Source organism: Trachurus japonicus, chromosome 6 (assembly GCF_045865225.1).
Source record: "Trachurus japonicus isolate A0001 chromosome 6, Traja_1.0".
In the NCBI taxonomy this organism is placed as follows: domain Eukaryota; kingdom Metazoa; phylum Chordata; class Actinopteri; order Carangiformes; family Carangidae; genus Trachurus; species Trachurus japonicus.
In genome coordinates, this window is record NC_140912.1 from 3,483,426 (window position 1) to 3,502,012 (window position 18,587).

Consider the following 18,587-nt stretch of genomic DNA (forward strand, 5'->3'; position numbering starts at 1 on the left):
CCGTGGCTTGTACACGTCTGTTGCATGTTAGTTTGGTTTTATTTGCTAATGAATCACCATCTGCTGACAGAGAAACAGAGAAAAGAAGGACTTCTGAGTTTATCCACTGAAAGCTCCAAACCCCTAATGTAAGCAGGAGCCAGCTGTGTGCACTTGTAAAGTTGTTATAATCCTCCTTTGACCTATAAACAGGAAAATACATAATATAAAGCATCATGCTCACATCTACAAATAATACACTGTCCATGTTGTCCTTGTAAGGCAGTACAGTCCAGAGGGCCTCTGCTGCTTCTCCGGGACAATTAAAGCACAGGAACATGCAAGAATATGCAGCTGTATTCACTGATCACATTTTTTAATTGTCATGATAATTATTCCACGTTTATTTGTGATGATATTGTGTATTTTCATAATTGCAATTGGAAGCAGAAAATCAGAACCCTAAAAAAGATTATGTGGAAAACATGTGTTGACCATCTAGCCCTCAAGTAACAAAACCCATGACTTGGCCAAATGGAGAAAGAGCCAATTCTTACATTACAGCAGGATCAAGGTGACATTTGGTACTTATGCTTGGATGAATCAGTTGCATGAATAATTAGTTATTGATTTTCTGTAGGTGGACTTGTATTAGCTCCTATGAGGCACCACTTGACAACAAAACTCCCATCTTATTAAACTTTATAAATCATTTATAAGCTGTTATAACACATTAGATGAAAAGGAACCTGTTGCTTGCCTGTTCAGCCTCGTACTCCATGATCATCATCAACCCCACTGTAGCTGCTGCATCATCAAATGTGTGATAGTTAGTTGTTAAAGGGATAGTTCACCTAAAATTCAAATTTCACTCATTATCTACTCATCCTCATGTTGACTAAGAGCTGTGAGAATTTTCAGAGTCCTCTGTGCCTTCTCTTAGTTACGGGGGGGGGGGCAAATCACGCGAGATTTGCACTGACACAGGAAGAGCAGTGAACCGAGACGCTGGGAGCTTCCGCTACAAACAAGCTTAAAATATGGACTTTTTTCAGAACAATTTCTCATGTCGGGGCTTCAATACAAGAGGGGCATTACACACGAGCAGCATGGAGATATTTGGATCTTTTTTGGTGTGTCTTTTTGGACGAAGAAAGTTGGTATCCATTGACAACCATTATATGGACAAATACTGCTGCACGGACCCCCTCGTAACTCCAAGAAGGCACGGAGGACTCTGAAAATTCTCCCACCCCTTAGTCGACATAAGGGTGAATAGATAATGATTGAAATTTGAATTTTGGGTGAACTATCCCTTTAATGGACCTCCATTGGCAATTTAATGGTCTGAAAGTTTCATTTTGAAGATCAAGTAATGACAGATCAAAATGAGCAGATTATGCATTGAGGCCTAGGCAGTGGCCATAATGGTCACATGGCGTCGATCAGATTGTTGTCCAGTGGATGTTGTCATGGAGATGTTGCTTGTTGCTGGTTGTAGCTCAGTCCTCATCCATTTTCTGTTGGATTGTTCATTTTGATCGGCTGCTTGTTCACTGAGCTGATGCTCCCCGTCATCATCATCATCTTCTTTTTTTCCCCCATCTTTTTATTACAGTCATTTAATATGTGTTACCAGAAGGCCCCTTTTACCAGTTATCAGAAGATTAATCAATAACTTGATAATGCCTGGGTTGATGTATGAAAACTATGTTTGCCTGCCTATAATTATGTATATCCTAATTATGAAGCATTTATAGATTATTAATAAGGGTAGTCTTATTGTACATTGTTACTGTATTGTGTAAGCTGCTTCAGTTATTATTCAAAAAACTACATTAAGAGTTTACACAGGTGTTGTGATCAGTGCTTCCTTGTTCTACTTATTTAGAAGAACACAACCCAGCCCTGCTGATCTGTGCTCCACTTTTGTTTCCACAACCAGTAGGACCCTGGGGTCCATAGGCTACTGGGGGGCCGTGTAAGAAGCCAGTCAGCAACAGAAGACATCGGTCCATTTTCTGAGACAGACAGAATTTAGACTGAAATATGACAACACAAGCACAATAACAGACCTATCAGTATGAATCAGTCATAACCACACTGGCTGGATGTGACTTACCGCTGTCACTTTGTATAATAATAATCATGACTTTAATGTCTCACCTGTTTGTTCTTTATCACTGTACGTTGAATATGATGTTCTCTCCAAGAATTGCACATGAATATGAACTGTGCACATAGTTTCAGGGTTCAGGGTCAGAACCTGCATGTTCTCTGGTTGCTCTGATTGTCCAGGCAGTAGCCTACACTGCGACAGCGACTGACTGCAGTCTATCTGAAAGTAAACTGACATTTCATTTAATCATATTATAAATGAAATGCATTACCTCATTTCTTTTGCATATTCTTGCAGCAGATGTGAACAAAGAAGATGATTACATTCTGCCACTTAACAAATTTCTTATTTCACAGATAATTTATTCGTTGTTCTTTTTTTCAGCCACATTCATCAACAGCTGGTGAACACTGATCCTCTCAGGTCATGTCCTCACGACTGTTCCCTGCTCCTGTGAAGTTTTTTTTCTTTTTCTTTTTACCACCAACAATCACTGATTAAAGCAGAAGTAAGTGGTCCGGTCGTTTTCGCTAATGCTGCGTTCCAGGCAGGCTTTTGAAATCGTAAATTACAGCTTCAAGTCACAACTTACGACTTTGTAGCGTTTCAGGCAACCCACTCGTGTTTTTCCGACCTGTTTTACCGGTGAAAGTCACTATAACGGCCACTCGTAACTTCCGACCGGTGAACTCGTACCAGATCGAACTGGTACGACTTCACGGTCGGAAAAATACGAGTTTCCTTGAACGCACCATAACAGTCCTCGTCCCTACGTCACCACATTCACGGCGTCCCTTGGCTGCACACACAGCCCTGCATGCCGTTCTCTCTCCTCATTGGATAAAAACTGTAGGATACGATAAATGTTTTCTCCTAGGCTCAGAGCAGAGCAGAGTGACTGACAGACCCGTGTTTCAGACCAAACACTCTATGTAAGTGATTGCTGTCGGAAGATATAACTATTTAAGACTTATATTAACACAAATATCACTTACTTCTGCTTTAATTACACATGGAAGATCTCATTTTTAGACCTTTATTTCTCACAGTTTGACTGCATTAGGGCAAAAACAGTTCATGTGAAAGAATAATGGTTACATTTCCCCTTCTTTTAATAGTGATAATGATAATGATGAAAATGATAACAGTAATGATAAAACAAGTGTATAACAGCTCTGATTCATATGTGTATGGTTGTATCATTTCCTCTCAGTCACCCATCATTTACTGTATCCTTAGGTTTTTTTGAATAAAGGTTTTGTAGCTTTTGCTATAAGACAGAGAGAGAGAGAGAGAGAGAGAGAGAGAGAGAGAGAGAGAGAGAGACAAACAAACAAAAACAGTCCCTCTGCGTCCACTCTCGCGGGGCTGGGGGACAGACGAGGCCCTGACATGAGTTAAAACTGTTTAAGTTATTTTCCCTTTTATACACTTTGTTTTCATTTGAGTGAAGCCACAGCAACTCCCAGAAAGGACTCGGCAATGTTTGCTTGTTCTTTCTGTGTGAGCAACTCTCAGCGTCAGGGGTGGACGTGATATTTCAAACAGCACATCAGTGCGTTTATGTATTGGGTGCCCGGAAATTTTTCCAAATAAACACAGCTTGATTCAACCTGGGTGGGCAGACTTATCAAGCGACTAATTCTATAAACAGATGAGGGAATAACCCGGCACCTCATTGGTTGCTGGGCCGGGGGAGGGAGCGTTGGGGGGGCACGAGGTAGTTTCAGCGCAATGAAATTTTAATTAATGTGGGTGGGCTGAGAACACCACAGACTGTTTATGATGGACAATTTATTCCCCGGTGCAAAGTCAACATAACACAGCAAACGTACAGCAATTATTAACATTTTTCTGGGGCCCTCATGAGGCCGGAGAGTCAGTCAGTGGAGGAGAGGAGCTCCGGGAGCAGGCTCAGCTTTCCCCGGGACACATCCCTGCTTCCTCGGCGTCATGGCTCTGTACCATGGCCGTCTGCCGGCGCTCGGAGTGGCGTCCTCGGCTCTGAGCCTCTCCGCACCCCCGCTCATCTACTTGTACGGCCGAGAGAGCGGAGGGGTCGTGCCCGCCGCCCTGAGCTTCGTGCCCGCCCGCCAGGAGCCCCCGCAGAAGCCTCCATACAGCTACATCGCGCTCATCGCCATGGCCATCAAGAGCGCACCGGAGCAGCGCGCAACGCTCAGCGGCATCTACCAGTTCATCATGGACCGCTTCCCGTTTTATCACGACAACAAGCAGGGCTGGCAGAACTCCATCCGCCACAACCTGTCCCTCAATGACTGCTTCATCAAGGTGCCCAGAGAGAAAGGCCGGCCCGGCAAAGGCAGCTACTGGACACTGGACACCAAGTGTCTGGATATGTTTGAGAACGGCAACTACCGTCGGAGGAAGAGGAAGGCGAAGAGCCAGCAGGAGGCTCTGGACTCTAAAGCCGTTGGACACAAGCGCACCAAGGTCGCGGGGCCATCCAGGGACACTCAGACCTCTGTCAAACACCAGACTGGCTCGGAAATAGCAGAGTTACCTGTCCGACAGGATGCTGAGCGCGTGGAAACGCAACCAGACGCGAAACCCGTTCTCGCTGAGTTTAACCACGCGGAACAGCTGCAAACCCCCCAAATACAAAGACTCAAAGTGCTCCCCAACCACGATGCCCCTGCATCCACCGGGAGGAGACTCGACTCCCCGCAGGCGGAGCAGTGTCCCGCCCCGAGGCATGCTCCGCTGTGGATGGACGGTGCGCATCTGCTCCGCTGGGAGCCGGAGGACAGGAGGTCAGCGTTCAGCGGGAGAGAGCGAGAGAGAGGTCCGCTCTGCGCCGTCAGCTGCACGGCAAACACCGCGCCGGACAGGCCCAAAGGAAATGTTCCGAGTAGAGATAAGTCCAAAGGGTTTAGCATCGAGAGCATCTTATCGAGGAGTGAGGATGACACGCGCGGCAGCATCCTCGGCAGGTCAGCGGAGACCTGCACAGAGCGCCAGAGTCCAGGCTTCAGTTCCTCTGTGGTCCTCGGCGCGCGGCCGCATCCGCTGTACCAGATGGGATTCCCCCTCTGCTCCTACCTGTCCCTCACCTGCCCTGACAAAATACTGCATTTCAAATGAGTTGAGAAGTCCATCGCACGGATGCCAAAACGAGTAATTAGTTTTACATGATGAGTTGCTATAAGACAGCTTATTGTTCCTCTGTTTCCAGGATCTCTGCTTTTACATAATGTTTTATAGTATTCATTCATGGAGGAATCTTGAATGTAGCCTGATGACTGGGCCCGTGTGGCCTGTACTGAACTGTGGAGAGTACAATATGAAGTATGTAATCAAAGCTGTTTTACATTCCACTCTGCTCATGTGCAAAATAAAGTTTAGTTTGCTAATAAAATGACAGCATGACTTGTTTAAAGTCGGAGCAGAAACACTGTTGCAGGACTAGAGGCTGCTGCTGCTGCTGCTGCTGCTGCTTGAGTCACGTGAACTTATGATCAGAGAAAGAGAGAGTGAGAGTGTGTTTGGTTGTCAGTTCTGCAACATAAAACATGTGATTAGGCTATTAACAATAAGTAGGCCACTTCAGTGTTTTGCTTTGTGGTTGGTTAAAAAAACGTATCCAAAGTGATGAAAAAGGCGACATATCTCAGAGATAACCCAGTTCAGGTTGTTTCCATGGTAGCAGTTGTATGGGGCTCAGATTGATTATAATGAATCTAATAGGGGAACAATGATAAAGACAATTTCAATATCAGCAAACATTCAGACTCATTTTATCCCAAATTCCTGTCAAATGATAGATCCACTGTAACAGAGACATACAGTATTCATGTTAGTAGGATGAATATTTCTCCATTTGACAAAGAACATATACATTTCGATTTCTTTTAGTAGCCTATATGCAGTTTTAAGTGTCTGGGGCTTCTTCGAGTAAAAATATAACTCAAACGACTTAGTCTGAAATGAGAAGTGAATTCTTGAGCTCTTGACTCTCCTTTAAAAGCGTTTTTTCGAATGACTGTGGGTCAATTTTGTGATGACATCCAACATTTTACAGTCTTTCTATGTTACAAAAACCTCCGACAATCACAGTGCACTCTGTTAGTAACTAATGGCTCTCAGTCAAAGTGATAATACTGGTATATAATGCACAGCTTGGTCTTTATATCAACTATACACTTGTAGTCCTTCGTTTAACAATGAGGTTAATATTAATCAGATCAATAAACATGTAATCAATCAAACTGCATTAAAAATCATCACATCTGACATCAAATCATTCTGATCCTGGATCATGTAGAGAAAGAAAAATCTGAACTCAAGGTCAATTTATGAACTTTTCAACTTCCAACCACATCTCATGGTCTTCCTCCTTCCTGGATGGAGTTTCCACAGGCCACAGGTATTCTAACGTCCCTCCATCTGGAGGAAGTATTCAGATTCACGTAAGTGAAAGCATAATGTGTAAAAAAAAAAAAAAATACTGCACGACATGTAAAAGTCCTGCTTCTGAGTTAAAGTATTGAAGTAAAAGCTCTGGTTTGGTACCTCTGTTAGATATGACATCATCAGTGATCAATACTGAAGCATCAGTGTGTGAGCAGCATGTTGCAGCAGGTGGAGCTACTTCATAGAGTTTTATAAACTGAGATACATGTGAGGAGTAATAAGGGGAAAGGAAACAACTACATTCTGATTCACAATCAATTTTTTAAATGTTATTTTTTTTGTACACATTAAAACATGTGAAAAATAACTGATTGATGGAGCTGTTAACTCACAGATATCTGATCAGTCTCTATCCTTTGTTGGGCCTTAGAGGTCAAGAGGGTTGGAAACCTCTGATACGAGTCGGCTACCTCAGACTGTATGCACTAGAGTAAATGCACCTAGTTACTTTCCACCTCTCTGAATCATATGATAGAACAAGTTGAAGAACAGTTGAAGTGACGAGGGAGCCATGCAGTCATTACAAGTGCTGGTGTGGATCTGATGGCACTGAAAAGTCAGATGAGCTTCCCTGAGCTGCCACGCCACAGACACCTGCATGAAATCAGAGAGCGCTGCTGACAGCATCATTACAAACAGAAAGCAGCCATGTCTAAATATAGGCCTATAGCTTAGACACATGCCCGTCTGAAAAAGCTGTGTGAGGCCGGCGCTGTGCAAATCAGGAATGTTTGTTGAAATAAATAAACCTCCCCACATTTGAGGAGAGGAACTCACAATCACAAGCATTTCCTGTGTATAGGATTCTTTTGGTCAGACGTGTAAATAAAACATGATGAAAACTTCAGAGGGGAAAAGAATGGAGCAGAGGGTGAGAGACGAGTGGAAAGGAAAGAAGTGAGAAGTATCAGTTTAACTCAACACTTGGCACTTTCGTCTCGTTTGCAATTTGGGTGCAACTAACACATGACCCACTGTGATTAGCTTCGCTGGCGCTTCATCCTCCACAGTCTCCTAAAAGCCAAGTGAGCTAATAAATGTTAGTTATCTGACGGTCGCTGTGGGTGTTTGAACAGTAAGAGATCCTCATGAGAAAGCAGCACAGACTAAAGGGAAATCCTCTGTGTTTTATCTGTTATGTGAGAAAACAAACTGTGCTGATGGGCTCAGGTCAGAGCATCAGAACCAGTCTGGACCCAGATCCAGCAGCTACAGCGAGGAGGTGTGGGTCAGTCAGGTGGGTCGGAACTCCAAACTTCTCATTCTGGATCCTGCTGAGTTTATTTATATGTTTTTTTTCCTATAGCTCATCACACTCTTTTTGCAACTGTTTTAAGGCACCAATCATTTTCATCTTCATCTGTCCACTGTTTTCCCTTAATTATGTTTGTTTAGAGCATCATGCTCATTTATACACACTTCATAAAGACATGCTTTTAATTTGAAATTTTCTTTCAAAGATGCATCTTGCACCATGTTGAAACATCAAAACAGTTGTTTAAATAACTGTAAGTGAAGAGTTTATTCATTTTTCAGGGTCTGTTTTCTTTGATTTGATGAAAGTTTTCCAGCTGTAGTAATAGAGATGCAGTGATCACCACTCCTAATGCCTCTTCTTTTTTAAATGTCATGTTTTCATCACACAGAAGCATTAAGTGAGTAATACTGAATGCAGATGTCCCAACAGCTGTCCGCTGTATTTTTAGCTTAGTATTTTCTCTTCTGTTCTCAGGACTCAGATGCAAAGACATCAATGCACACATGGGACAGTTCTCCTTTATTTAAAGGTAAGAGCATGAGTCCTTAGGTCACAGTCAGCAGGCAAAAGATAAAGTCAAATATAAAGGTTCCTCTGTAACACTAATTGAATCATGATGTTAGTGGTTAAAGAGGTTATCTGAGGGGCTGCGTTGAGTTTTTAGGTAACTTTGGGCATTTTGTGTTCAAAGACATTTGTATAAGGAGATATGTATGTATGTCTCATGGTTGTTTGCTATTGGCTGTAAATGTGTGTTCATTTCTTTGTCCTTTGTCTTTGTTCTTTAAAGTTAGTCTGACTGTGTTGATGGGACAAATAATATTGTACTTGCCAACTTTGTGTGAGCCTTGTTGGTCAGAAATAATCTTTTTTTTTCATCGACTGGAGGTGAGGAGTGCGCGGAGCCAACAGGTGACTGAAAAGAAGGAAGCTCTAAAGCCGTTCAGTCACAGTGAAAACATTAAGTGGCACAAAAACTTTAATTCTATAATCAGCGTAAAGTCCCATGTGAACAGACTAAGTGGTTTAGTGACCTGGTGTTTGGAGAGAGAGGAGCAGATGCAGCTGTGTGTGTGGCCTACAGTATGGGTGTGTGGCTCTAAGGAGACCTCAGAGTGTTAAGAGTATCAGGGTGCTCTCTGTGACGACACCTCTGCAGTTTAACTGAGTCTGCATTCGTCATCTGTATCTGAGTCTTCTGGTTGGATTACAGTGTATGGATAAAGTCTGAGGCGTCTGGAGCAGTGAACAAATGTAATAATATGTCTACCTAACAGACTATATGTATATAATATGTATATATATATATATACAGTATATATATTCCAGTAGTAGTACTTTCTTTTCAGACACTAGTCTGTGATTTAGTTTCTAGCATTTCAACAAAACATTAGAGAAAAATCATTTTACCACAACCTTTGATAAACCCTTTAATATCAGTACACAAGAAGCAACCATCACACTCGTCCTCTCTCTGCTAAAGCTTCACAGTTGCTCTTCTATTGAATCCAAACAAACCAGAAACAAAAAAACGTATCACTTCCTGACAGAGGAGTTTTTCCTGAGAAAAGACCCACCAGACTGTGTGAGTGTTTAGAAGATCAAATGTAAAAAGCTTTCAGGTTGAATCACAGTTCAGTTATAGTAATCAGTCACAGGGACGGAGAAACATGGACAAGTATTTACATGAGAATGCAGATTAGTTTTCTGGACTAAATTTAGCCTCCTGGCAAAAAGATCCAGGAAAACGGATGCAGAGTAAAGACACATTCAGCACCTTGATGAAGGCACGTGAGCTGATTTCATCACACAGCTAAACTATTTACTTAATTAGAATAACATTAAAATGACAATAATTGAAACATGACACAATAAATGTCTTAATATCTAAATGTAAACCAAATTTATTGTATTTTCTATGTGCTCATGTAGGAAGACTGCCACTCAACCCAGCTCAGGATTAGTAAGGTGCTGCAGTATCCATGGTTTCAGAGGCCAGACGTATACTGTAGGTATCTCCCACAAGAGAAGCGGGAGCTCAGACACAGCTCAAAAAGACGCTGAGTTCAAACTGTCTATTAACAGATGGACAGATGATGAACTGTGAATCTACTCTCACTGCTTTGGTGCTTGTCTGTTGTCTGTTTGTGTGTTGTCTCTGCCTCCCCCCACCAGTGTTTATGAACTCGTGTTACAGTATTTAATCTAGTCTAGACTCGGGTTCATTTTCCCCTTTGGTTTGAATTGTTTGTGCTGAGCACAGCAGTCGTAGACCAACCACACCAAGACCTGCTGAGAGGAAGTGGTCTTGAGCTGGTCACAAGCTAATTGTGGGGCAGTTGGTTTGTGGAGAGAAAGCTATGCGAACTGTGGAGGGCTGTCTCACCTTCTTGAGTCCAATTCATTTGCTAAAAAAAGAGTGAGACAAAACACTCCATAAACGAAGATGACTTTGGCTTTATTAATATTATCATTATTATTACATCAGTCATGTTCAGTTTGTGTTGACACTTTTAAAGAAAGCCTAATGGCTACTTCTGCAGGTTGTGCACTGAACTGTTGCTGCCTTATTATGTTGTATATTTTCCCTTATTGGCTAAGTGGTGTTAAAGGGATAGTTCAACATTTTTGGCAAATTCTCCTGTTGCCATAATTGCCGTTCATTACCTTTATTATTGGTGCATGTTGTTTTGACGCGAGCTGCTCTGTGAACACAATGGAGGTGAACGGTACAGGTCCCCTGTCCCTCAAACTCATCAAATACACAATCTAACAACTCCAAAAGGCTTTCGTGGGGAAGTTGTGACCTGTACACTCGCCATGCTATGAAGTAATCATGTTTATGTAACATTACGACAAATAAAGCAGCTTGCTCTTTTGAAATCACTCCGCCCAGCAGCCATGTCTGGAATATAGTTCCAGCTACATATTTGCCTGCAGGTCACAACTTGTCCACAAGAATGTTTTGGAGTTGTTAGATTGTGTATTTACAATGAGTTTTGAGGGACAGGGGACCTGTACCGTTCACCTCCATTGTGTTCACTGAGCAGCTCACGTCTCTTCCCCGCCAATCTCAAAACAACATGCACTGATAATTAAAGGTAATGAACCTGCCAATAGGCAAATTTGCCAAAATGTTGAACTATCCCTTTAAACACCTGACTAAGATGTCAAAAATGGAAAATACAGCTGTATCAAATCCATCAGTCTACGTTAGTCTCAGCTGTGCCTCTATTTAGTTATTAAATGTTTGCACGCTAATTTGATAAGACCCACTATAAGACAATGGCATGGGAAACATTATACGTGTGAGTTAGCATATTATCATTGTGCCTATTATCTTGCTGATGCTGAAATTAGCATTTAGATCAAACCACCAGAGCTGCTGCTATCTGTAAACTCACAATAGCATCAGCCCTGCCTGTCCAGTGGAATAACACACATTGTGGTTGGCAACAAATCCAAGCAAAACAACAACAAAACAAACAAACAAAAAAAGCAGTTTTATTCAGCAAATATTTTGAACCAAGCATTGTGTTATCATCCTTCAAGATGCTACAGATGCCAATGAAACCATGTACATTTCTAGCACACATACTCTGTATTCTGAACTTTTGAGTTTTGCTTCATGTGATTTTTTTTTGAAGAGCATATGAAGTTTTTAATTAGCTGTTTAACTTGTGACAATGACAACTCTGCTTCTATCACTTTTAAGTAGTTTGAGGACATGGGACAGCGGTGGACTCCTGCACAGTGTGTGTGTGTGTGTGTGTGTGTGTGTGTGTGTGTGTGTGTGGAGCTGTGGGAATAAGTGTAGATTAGTTCAGAGCATTTGAAGCTAACTTTAAATATCTTCATCATGACTCATGTTTAGACAGAGCTGAAGTCTCTCTAGTCACAGCGAGAGAGGGAGGGAGAGAAATGAAGCTGTAACTCTGGAAAGTGTCATTGCTCCTGTTTCATGTGCAATCAAGTCCCAGTTCAGCCCTAACTCACACGGTTTAAAGCTCGCTGCTTCAAAAGACTTCCCAACGCAAGTGTTTATTATATTTTTTCACTCTCTACATAAACCGGCTTCACTTGTCTACACACACACTCAGCACCAGGGGAGGGCGGGGCCGTGATGAAGATTGATAGGCTCAGTTCAGGCCACATTAACTGCTAATCAAGTTAGGTTTCCTGGCACTGAGGGCTATACATCATTATGGACCTAAAATGTTCTCCAGACCGGGACTGATGCTGTTTACAACCTGGACACAAACACACACATACAGAGAGACTACACTACACACATGCATATGGACAGTACAGCAATGTGAACACCTGTGAGTTCTCATCACATGAAACACAACAGACCTGCAATACATCAGTCATGTTCACTTCAGTTTGTATTGACACTATGGCTGGTGTGCTCTGAATTGTAACTGCATTGCATTATACTGTATATTTTCCCCCATAGGCTTAATCATTACAAACACATCTGGGTAAAAAAAAAGAAAAAGAAAAAAAAAGAATGGAAGAATTTGATAATGAGTGAGAAACAGAACAGATATAGATCTATGCAAGTAACAAAGTTTCACTGAATAAACTGATGAATATGAAAATCAGATCATGTTCAGCAAAGAACCTCCTGCTCTAATATGACTCATTACAAGTGACAGTTGTTCGGTCAATGTTTTATTTGCCTATTGGGTCATTTTAAAAGATCCACTTTTCCATATGCAGATGCACTTGTGGTTTTTTAGAATACAAATTGAATGTTGTATTGTTCCACAGTCACCCAGATTACTCTAAATCTGTTGGATGAAGAACTGCACAATCTGTACAATAAAAAGCTTGAAAGAATCACTTCACCAATCAGAGCATAAAAATGACAAGCTGTCAAATCTTTTGATAAAAGCATCTTTTGAGTGACTAAATTTAAAGCAGAAGTAAGCGGAATATTTGTGTTAATATAAGTCTTAAATAGTTCTATCTTCCGACAGCAATCACTTATATAGAGTGCTTGGTCTGAAACACGGGTCTGTCAGTCACTCTGCTCTGCTGTAAGCCGAGGAGAAAACTTTCCTTGTATCCTACAACCTTTATCCAATGAGGAGAGAGAACGGCATAAAGGGCTGTGTGTGCAGCCAATGGATGTGCGTGAATATGGTGACGTAGGGACGAGGACCAATAGATCCACGACGAGGGCGGGGACTGCTAACTCCATCGGCTGACAAGAAGTCAGAAAAACGACCGGATCGCTTACTTCTGCTTTAAATATCAACGTTGCAATTTTTTGTTGGCAATAAACTTTTGTCAAAATGAAGGGAAACTTAATATTTATAAATGTTTATAGATCGACTGAATGTATATTGAATATACTCAGGTAGTTACTCAGCCCTGTTGAAAATGATGTGAATCATCAGTCATCTGAACTAAACTGGTGTCACCAGTCTATCACAGTGTGACCACAAAAAAGTGGATCTGCATTACTTTTGTCAGTCTCAGACAACTTTTGACAGAGCACTGGCACTTTCAGTCACATCTGAGTAACCCTTATAGCTCTATGTGGATTTCAGGAGGTCAGAGCTGCTCGGGTGGAATAATTCATATAAATGAGTTAAACCTCAGTGGGTCTGATTATCTCAGTTTAAAGCTCCAGTTGGTAAGTTGACGAAAGTGAAAGTAAACTCCGCGACTTGGTCGGAAATTTCAAGACAATACTCCGTCAGGTCCCTTTATGAACCTCTGCCAAAGAGTTTATAAACCGTCTTTGCCTCTGCCAAGCGCCCCACACACACACAGACACACACAAAGTAGCCATAAACGCACCCACAGAAGATGTACCGTATCCATAGCACGACGTGTAAGAGCGGCGATTGGCTGCTCCTCCTGCTCCCTCTACCTGACTGGTGGAGAATCGTCGGGCGCGGTGGATTTTGGCAAATACGATTACAGGCTGTAGGTGGAGCCAGAGGAGTTGGATTTTGTCCTAAATTACTCATTTAATGTCTGACCATCAGAATATAGTGACAGTTCCAGCAAATATGACTGAATAATTGTTACCAACTGAAGCTTTAAGTAAAGACCTGTGAAATAAACAGGAACGTCTGAGCTCTTTCTCCAGTTGTTTTACACAACCTCTCAATGTCCTGTCATCAGGTTCAACAGCTTAAGTAGCTCAGAGATGTCCAAACACTCTAAATATTCTTCAATAATTAACCTAAAAATAGGACAGGGTGAGAGGAACAGTGCAAAATGTAGACACTAAAAACAGTGAGATAATATGTGATGAGTACATGTAATGTAGGTACAAATATGTGTTCAATTAGGCTATTTAAAAAAAAAAGAGCAATATTTGCATAGATTTTATATGAGTTGACATAGGGCAAGGATGGTGTACACCCTGGACAGGTCAGCAGTCAACATACAGAGACAAACAACTTGACACACTCATTCACGCCGATATGGGCAAATTGGAGTCACCACTCAACCAATAGTGTGCATGTCTTTGGACTATGGGAGGAAGCTAGAGAACCTTATAGAAGAACTTACAAACTCCACACATGGAGCCCAGGCCTGGGAGTCAAACCCAGAACCTCCTTGCTGAGGCAACCATTGTCCTTATGTCACTGGACATCGTACAACAAAATGTCCTCTTGAGATACTCGTATATCAACTAGTGTATTATTCTCACAGCCAAGTTGATCTTTACGTTTCCTCACCATGAATTGTATCTGTGGCTATAATCTGTATTCTTGTTCTCTTACATCCTTCTGCAATATTTATTACCTGATTGGAGGCACATGCAGTGTTCATGCTCTTACAGCATAGTGACAGTGGTATTTTTTCTTTTTATTGACTTACCCAAACCAATCATCAATCTCCATGCCTGAAACTGACATCAACCTACAAAATAATGTTTATATCAAATTAAAATGAATCTGGATATGTATCTTATTGGTCTGGTCTGATGATGGTTGCCTCTGCCTGCCTGGTCCAGACTGCATGTGTTTGGACTTCCAACACATGTTGACCTTGAGGCTTCAGCACATTCAATTCAACATGTATTAATTGATACTAGATTAAAGTCCCAATTGTAATCTTTACTTCAAGAAGGTTTATACCAACACTGAAAGGACTGCGTGTGACACAGACAGAGCAGCGTTAACCAGCTAAAAATAGAGCAACACAATAGGTAAATCTAAATAAAGAGAATAAGAAGCAGAATACTGCACTGCATATCAACTTATCAGTGATTTATTATTGGTTCAATTGTCCTCCTTTTGATAGGCTTTTTTAAAAATTTTGCAAATGGTTAATATTTAATAAGGATGAGGTGCAGGTCGGTTCAGTGGAGTTAGACACCATGCTTCATTAAATCCTAATGCTGCTGGTGTTTTTAAGACCCATCTCACTTCTGTTGCATCTTTGTACTCATCCTGTACCTATCCGTCAGCACAGTGCTCACATAAGCACATGAGGCTGACACGTCTAGTTAAAGTATTTCTGTTCACAGTATGTCTCACTAGTTGATTAACTCTGTAAAACCGGTTCTTTATCTCTCCCTGTTAGATGTGAAACCCAAACAATGGAATTATTTCTGCACGTTTAATACACAAACACACAGCAGTGGACTAACACACAGAAACAAATATTTATTTTGAGTTTAACATGAGTGTCTTGTAGCGTTTCTTAAAAACTGACATTGTAAAGACAAGCCATTTCCAATCCAGCAGATGATGGGGTCATTTGAACCAGACTTCAGCCTCTCTGCAGCTTTGCTTTGACCAACTGTAAATAAATACACATGGTCTCATGAGGCTTGTGTGTGAGTGTGTATATGAACACTGGCAGGAGGACTTGTACTCAGCAGCAGGATTACCACCCCCAGACTGGGACCACCCTGACTTCAACACGTAATCCCGGAGGAAGTGAGGCTTCATCACAGACTCACTTAAGGCAACTGCCTTCTACACACACGCACACACAGACTAGGAATAGTGTTGCAATTGAGTTTGGAGTTTGTGTCCTCATACACACAAACATACACAGAATTAATTAGAGCGCTCAAGCTAAAACAAACCAGTTACAATTTATACTGCACAGCTTTTCTTGTACAAATCCCACATGTCTGCTAAATGTGTTGTTGACAGAGTGACTGTGATGCATCGAAGTTGTGTTTGTGGGTCTCTGATGTAACATACATCTGCGCTTGAACAAATTTCTCCCAACATTCAGAAGAAGCTGAGGAAGGAAGTCACCTGATATTAGACCTCTCTGATAAGCGATGATAGGCTATATACATTTCTGTTTTTTGACATTTGAACTATTGATTTTCTATAATAAAAAGAAAGATAAAATACACCAAGTCTCATACTTGGAGGAGATATAAAACACGAGAGTGACGATGAGGGAGTGGGAAGAGAAGTGGGTTTGACCCTTAACTGGTCTCCATGTTGTTGTGAAATGATTCAAGTCAAATACTTGAATGTTTGTCAGAGGTCACACAACGGTATCATACAAGGAAAAACCTCAGAGGAAACTCTTAGCATGTCAGCTCCACCTGCTTTACTGGCCTCACTTAAGGTCATCAAAGCAATGACTAAATGTCGACCATAAGATCGATTACTTCTGAACTTCTTCACAGGAACCCAAGAAGATCATTTCCTCCTCTTTGACCACAGTGACTCTCCCTGTATTTCCAGCCCAACCGTTTTGGTAACAGTTTCTGGCCTCTGTGAAGCCCCATGCTGACTGAGGAATAATTGGAGAGGAGTCATCAGCCATAAACATTGTTGTTTTGTCAAACATTTGCTTTACACTAGCACCACTACAATATATTGCACACCTGCAACAGATTGAAACAGAGGTGAAGTTCATGAGCCATTCAAAAGTTTCCTTCTGCTGTCCATCAACTTTGATGCTTACGTAATGGCAGTATAAAAACAAACAAGAACAATTGTATACATTCAGAAAACAAGTCAACAGTGAACTGTTTATCAAATCAATATAAATTCCGTACTGACACAAGATATAAATCATGTGAACCTTTTGAACATTTACTACAGAAGATTATTCAGGATATAGAAAACGTATGTAGATGTAAACTTAAAATACATGATTGTACATTATCTACATCGCAGCACACGGGATGTCCAGTCGTCAATATGTGCATTAAGATCCAAAGTCTGTCAGGGCAGAGCCACGGACACAGGAAAAGTGACAATACAGGACCAGCATGTTGCATAACAGTGTCACGTACGCTGAGGTCTGCTATCAATTAGATGGAGGTGGGTGTTCATGGTGTGACACTGCTGACTGGCCTTTCACAACTCATTACATGGTGTCCAATCAGAGCGCAACTAGCATGACTGCTGTTTATTTATACACAGAGCTGGAAATGGCAGAGTGCAGGCAGCTGGGACAGAAACTCAAACACTGTAACAGTCCAGCACATTGTACTGCTGCAGAGGGTCCCAATCAACACCCTGCTGCTATTGACACAGACATATACAAGCTCTCTCCTACATGCACACACCTACACATGAAAAAAAAAAAAAAAAAAAGCATGAGTGTGCAGTATTTTAATAGGGTGCTTTCTTTGTTTCCTCTGAGCTGACATAACCTTTACTGCTGTGATAATATTTTCTCCAACATCAATAACATTTCTCATTGTTTTTATTATAATAGCATCACATTTTATATTACATTTTATGAGGCTTCACAGGCTTTTCTATGGCGGCTGAAATTCTAGTGGGCAAAATAACATCTTTTCTCATTTATATAGAGAGCTAAATGTGCAACAAGTCAGAAAATGTGTAGTTAGTTTGCTGAAAATGCAACACATAAGACAGTGTATTGTAGCTCAATCATGAAATTATGTTTGGAGCACCTTAAAGGCCAATGGCGTTATAAAATAACTAAAATATACTATAAGACAAGTATAGTAAATAATTGAGACAAGATATATAGCCACATGAATAAATGAAAATAAAAAAAGAGTCAGATAAAGGTGTTGAGGTAGTGTGTATATAGGAATAAATAGTCTATCCATCTATCTATGTCACAAAGAGACATGTAGAGAGACAGTACACATATTCAAAAAGCGATACACAAAAGGTAACATCAAAAAATAAATTTATTACAGTATTAGCAACTTGATTCAACATTATAACATGTTCATGCAAATTTAAGAACAGCACAATAAAATAAAAATATCTCTGTTTGACTCATGTTCAGAGGCATCTGTATACAGCACATACACACAAAAGCCATTATGTTCCCCCCATGTTCACGTCTGAACCTTGTGTTTCCAGTAGGTCATCTATGCCAGCTAACATCATGCTAATATAAGTGCTAAATATTACGTGACTTGTGGTTTAGACTTGATTCCCAAATGCTTAATCTGCTGCACCGTCACCACATCATTAGATATAGTAACATTCCATTTTGTCCATAACACACCTCCCTACACTATGCTGGAGTACACTACAGTCTACAGTATATGAGCTCTGCACTATTACATCAGTACACATATTATCATGATGCACTCTGGGATACTGAATCTACTATAGGCCTATAGAGTGTAATACCTCTAGTTACGTACACACTTAGACCTTGTATAGTGAGCTGATTTCAGACAGAGCCACGGTCACAGCAGCTAAACCAGGCCAAGTCATAGGCTCATGAATGTTGTTAACATACTGTGTCTTCAGCTTTACAACAAAGCACACCAATGTAAATGTCAGTACAGTTTGTCATGGTGGAAGTTGGGTAACAGCAGTAGCCTATGGTAAGATAACACACTATTTC

General features: G+C 41.1%; 1 protein-coding gene across 1 annotated transcript; it reads left to right on the forward strand.

The window, feature by feature from the left end:
• The first annotated feature begins 3,835 nt into the window (after positions 1-3,835).
• foxl1 (forkhead box L1) lies at positions 3,836-5,477 on the forward strand. Its single transcript, XM_085778336.1, has one exon. The coding sequence runs from the start codon at positions 4,052-4,054 to the stop codon at positions 5,201-5,203; it is 1,152 nt and encodes a 383-aa protein (XP_085634462.1). The 5' UTR covers positions 3,836-4,051; the 3' UTR covers positions 5,204-5,477.
• Positions 5,478-18,587: the final 13,110 nt, after the last annotated feature.

Excerpts from the sequence above, each read along its gene's own strand:
- foxl1 (XM_085778336.1), top strand. The coding sequence starts at position 4,052 with ATGGCTCTGTACCATGGCCGTCTGCCGGCGCTCGGAGTGGCGTCCTCG.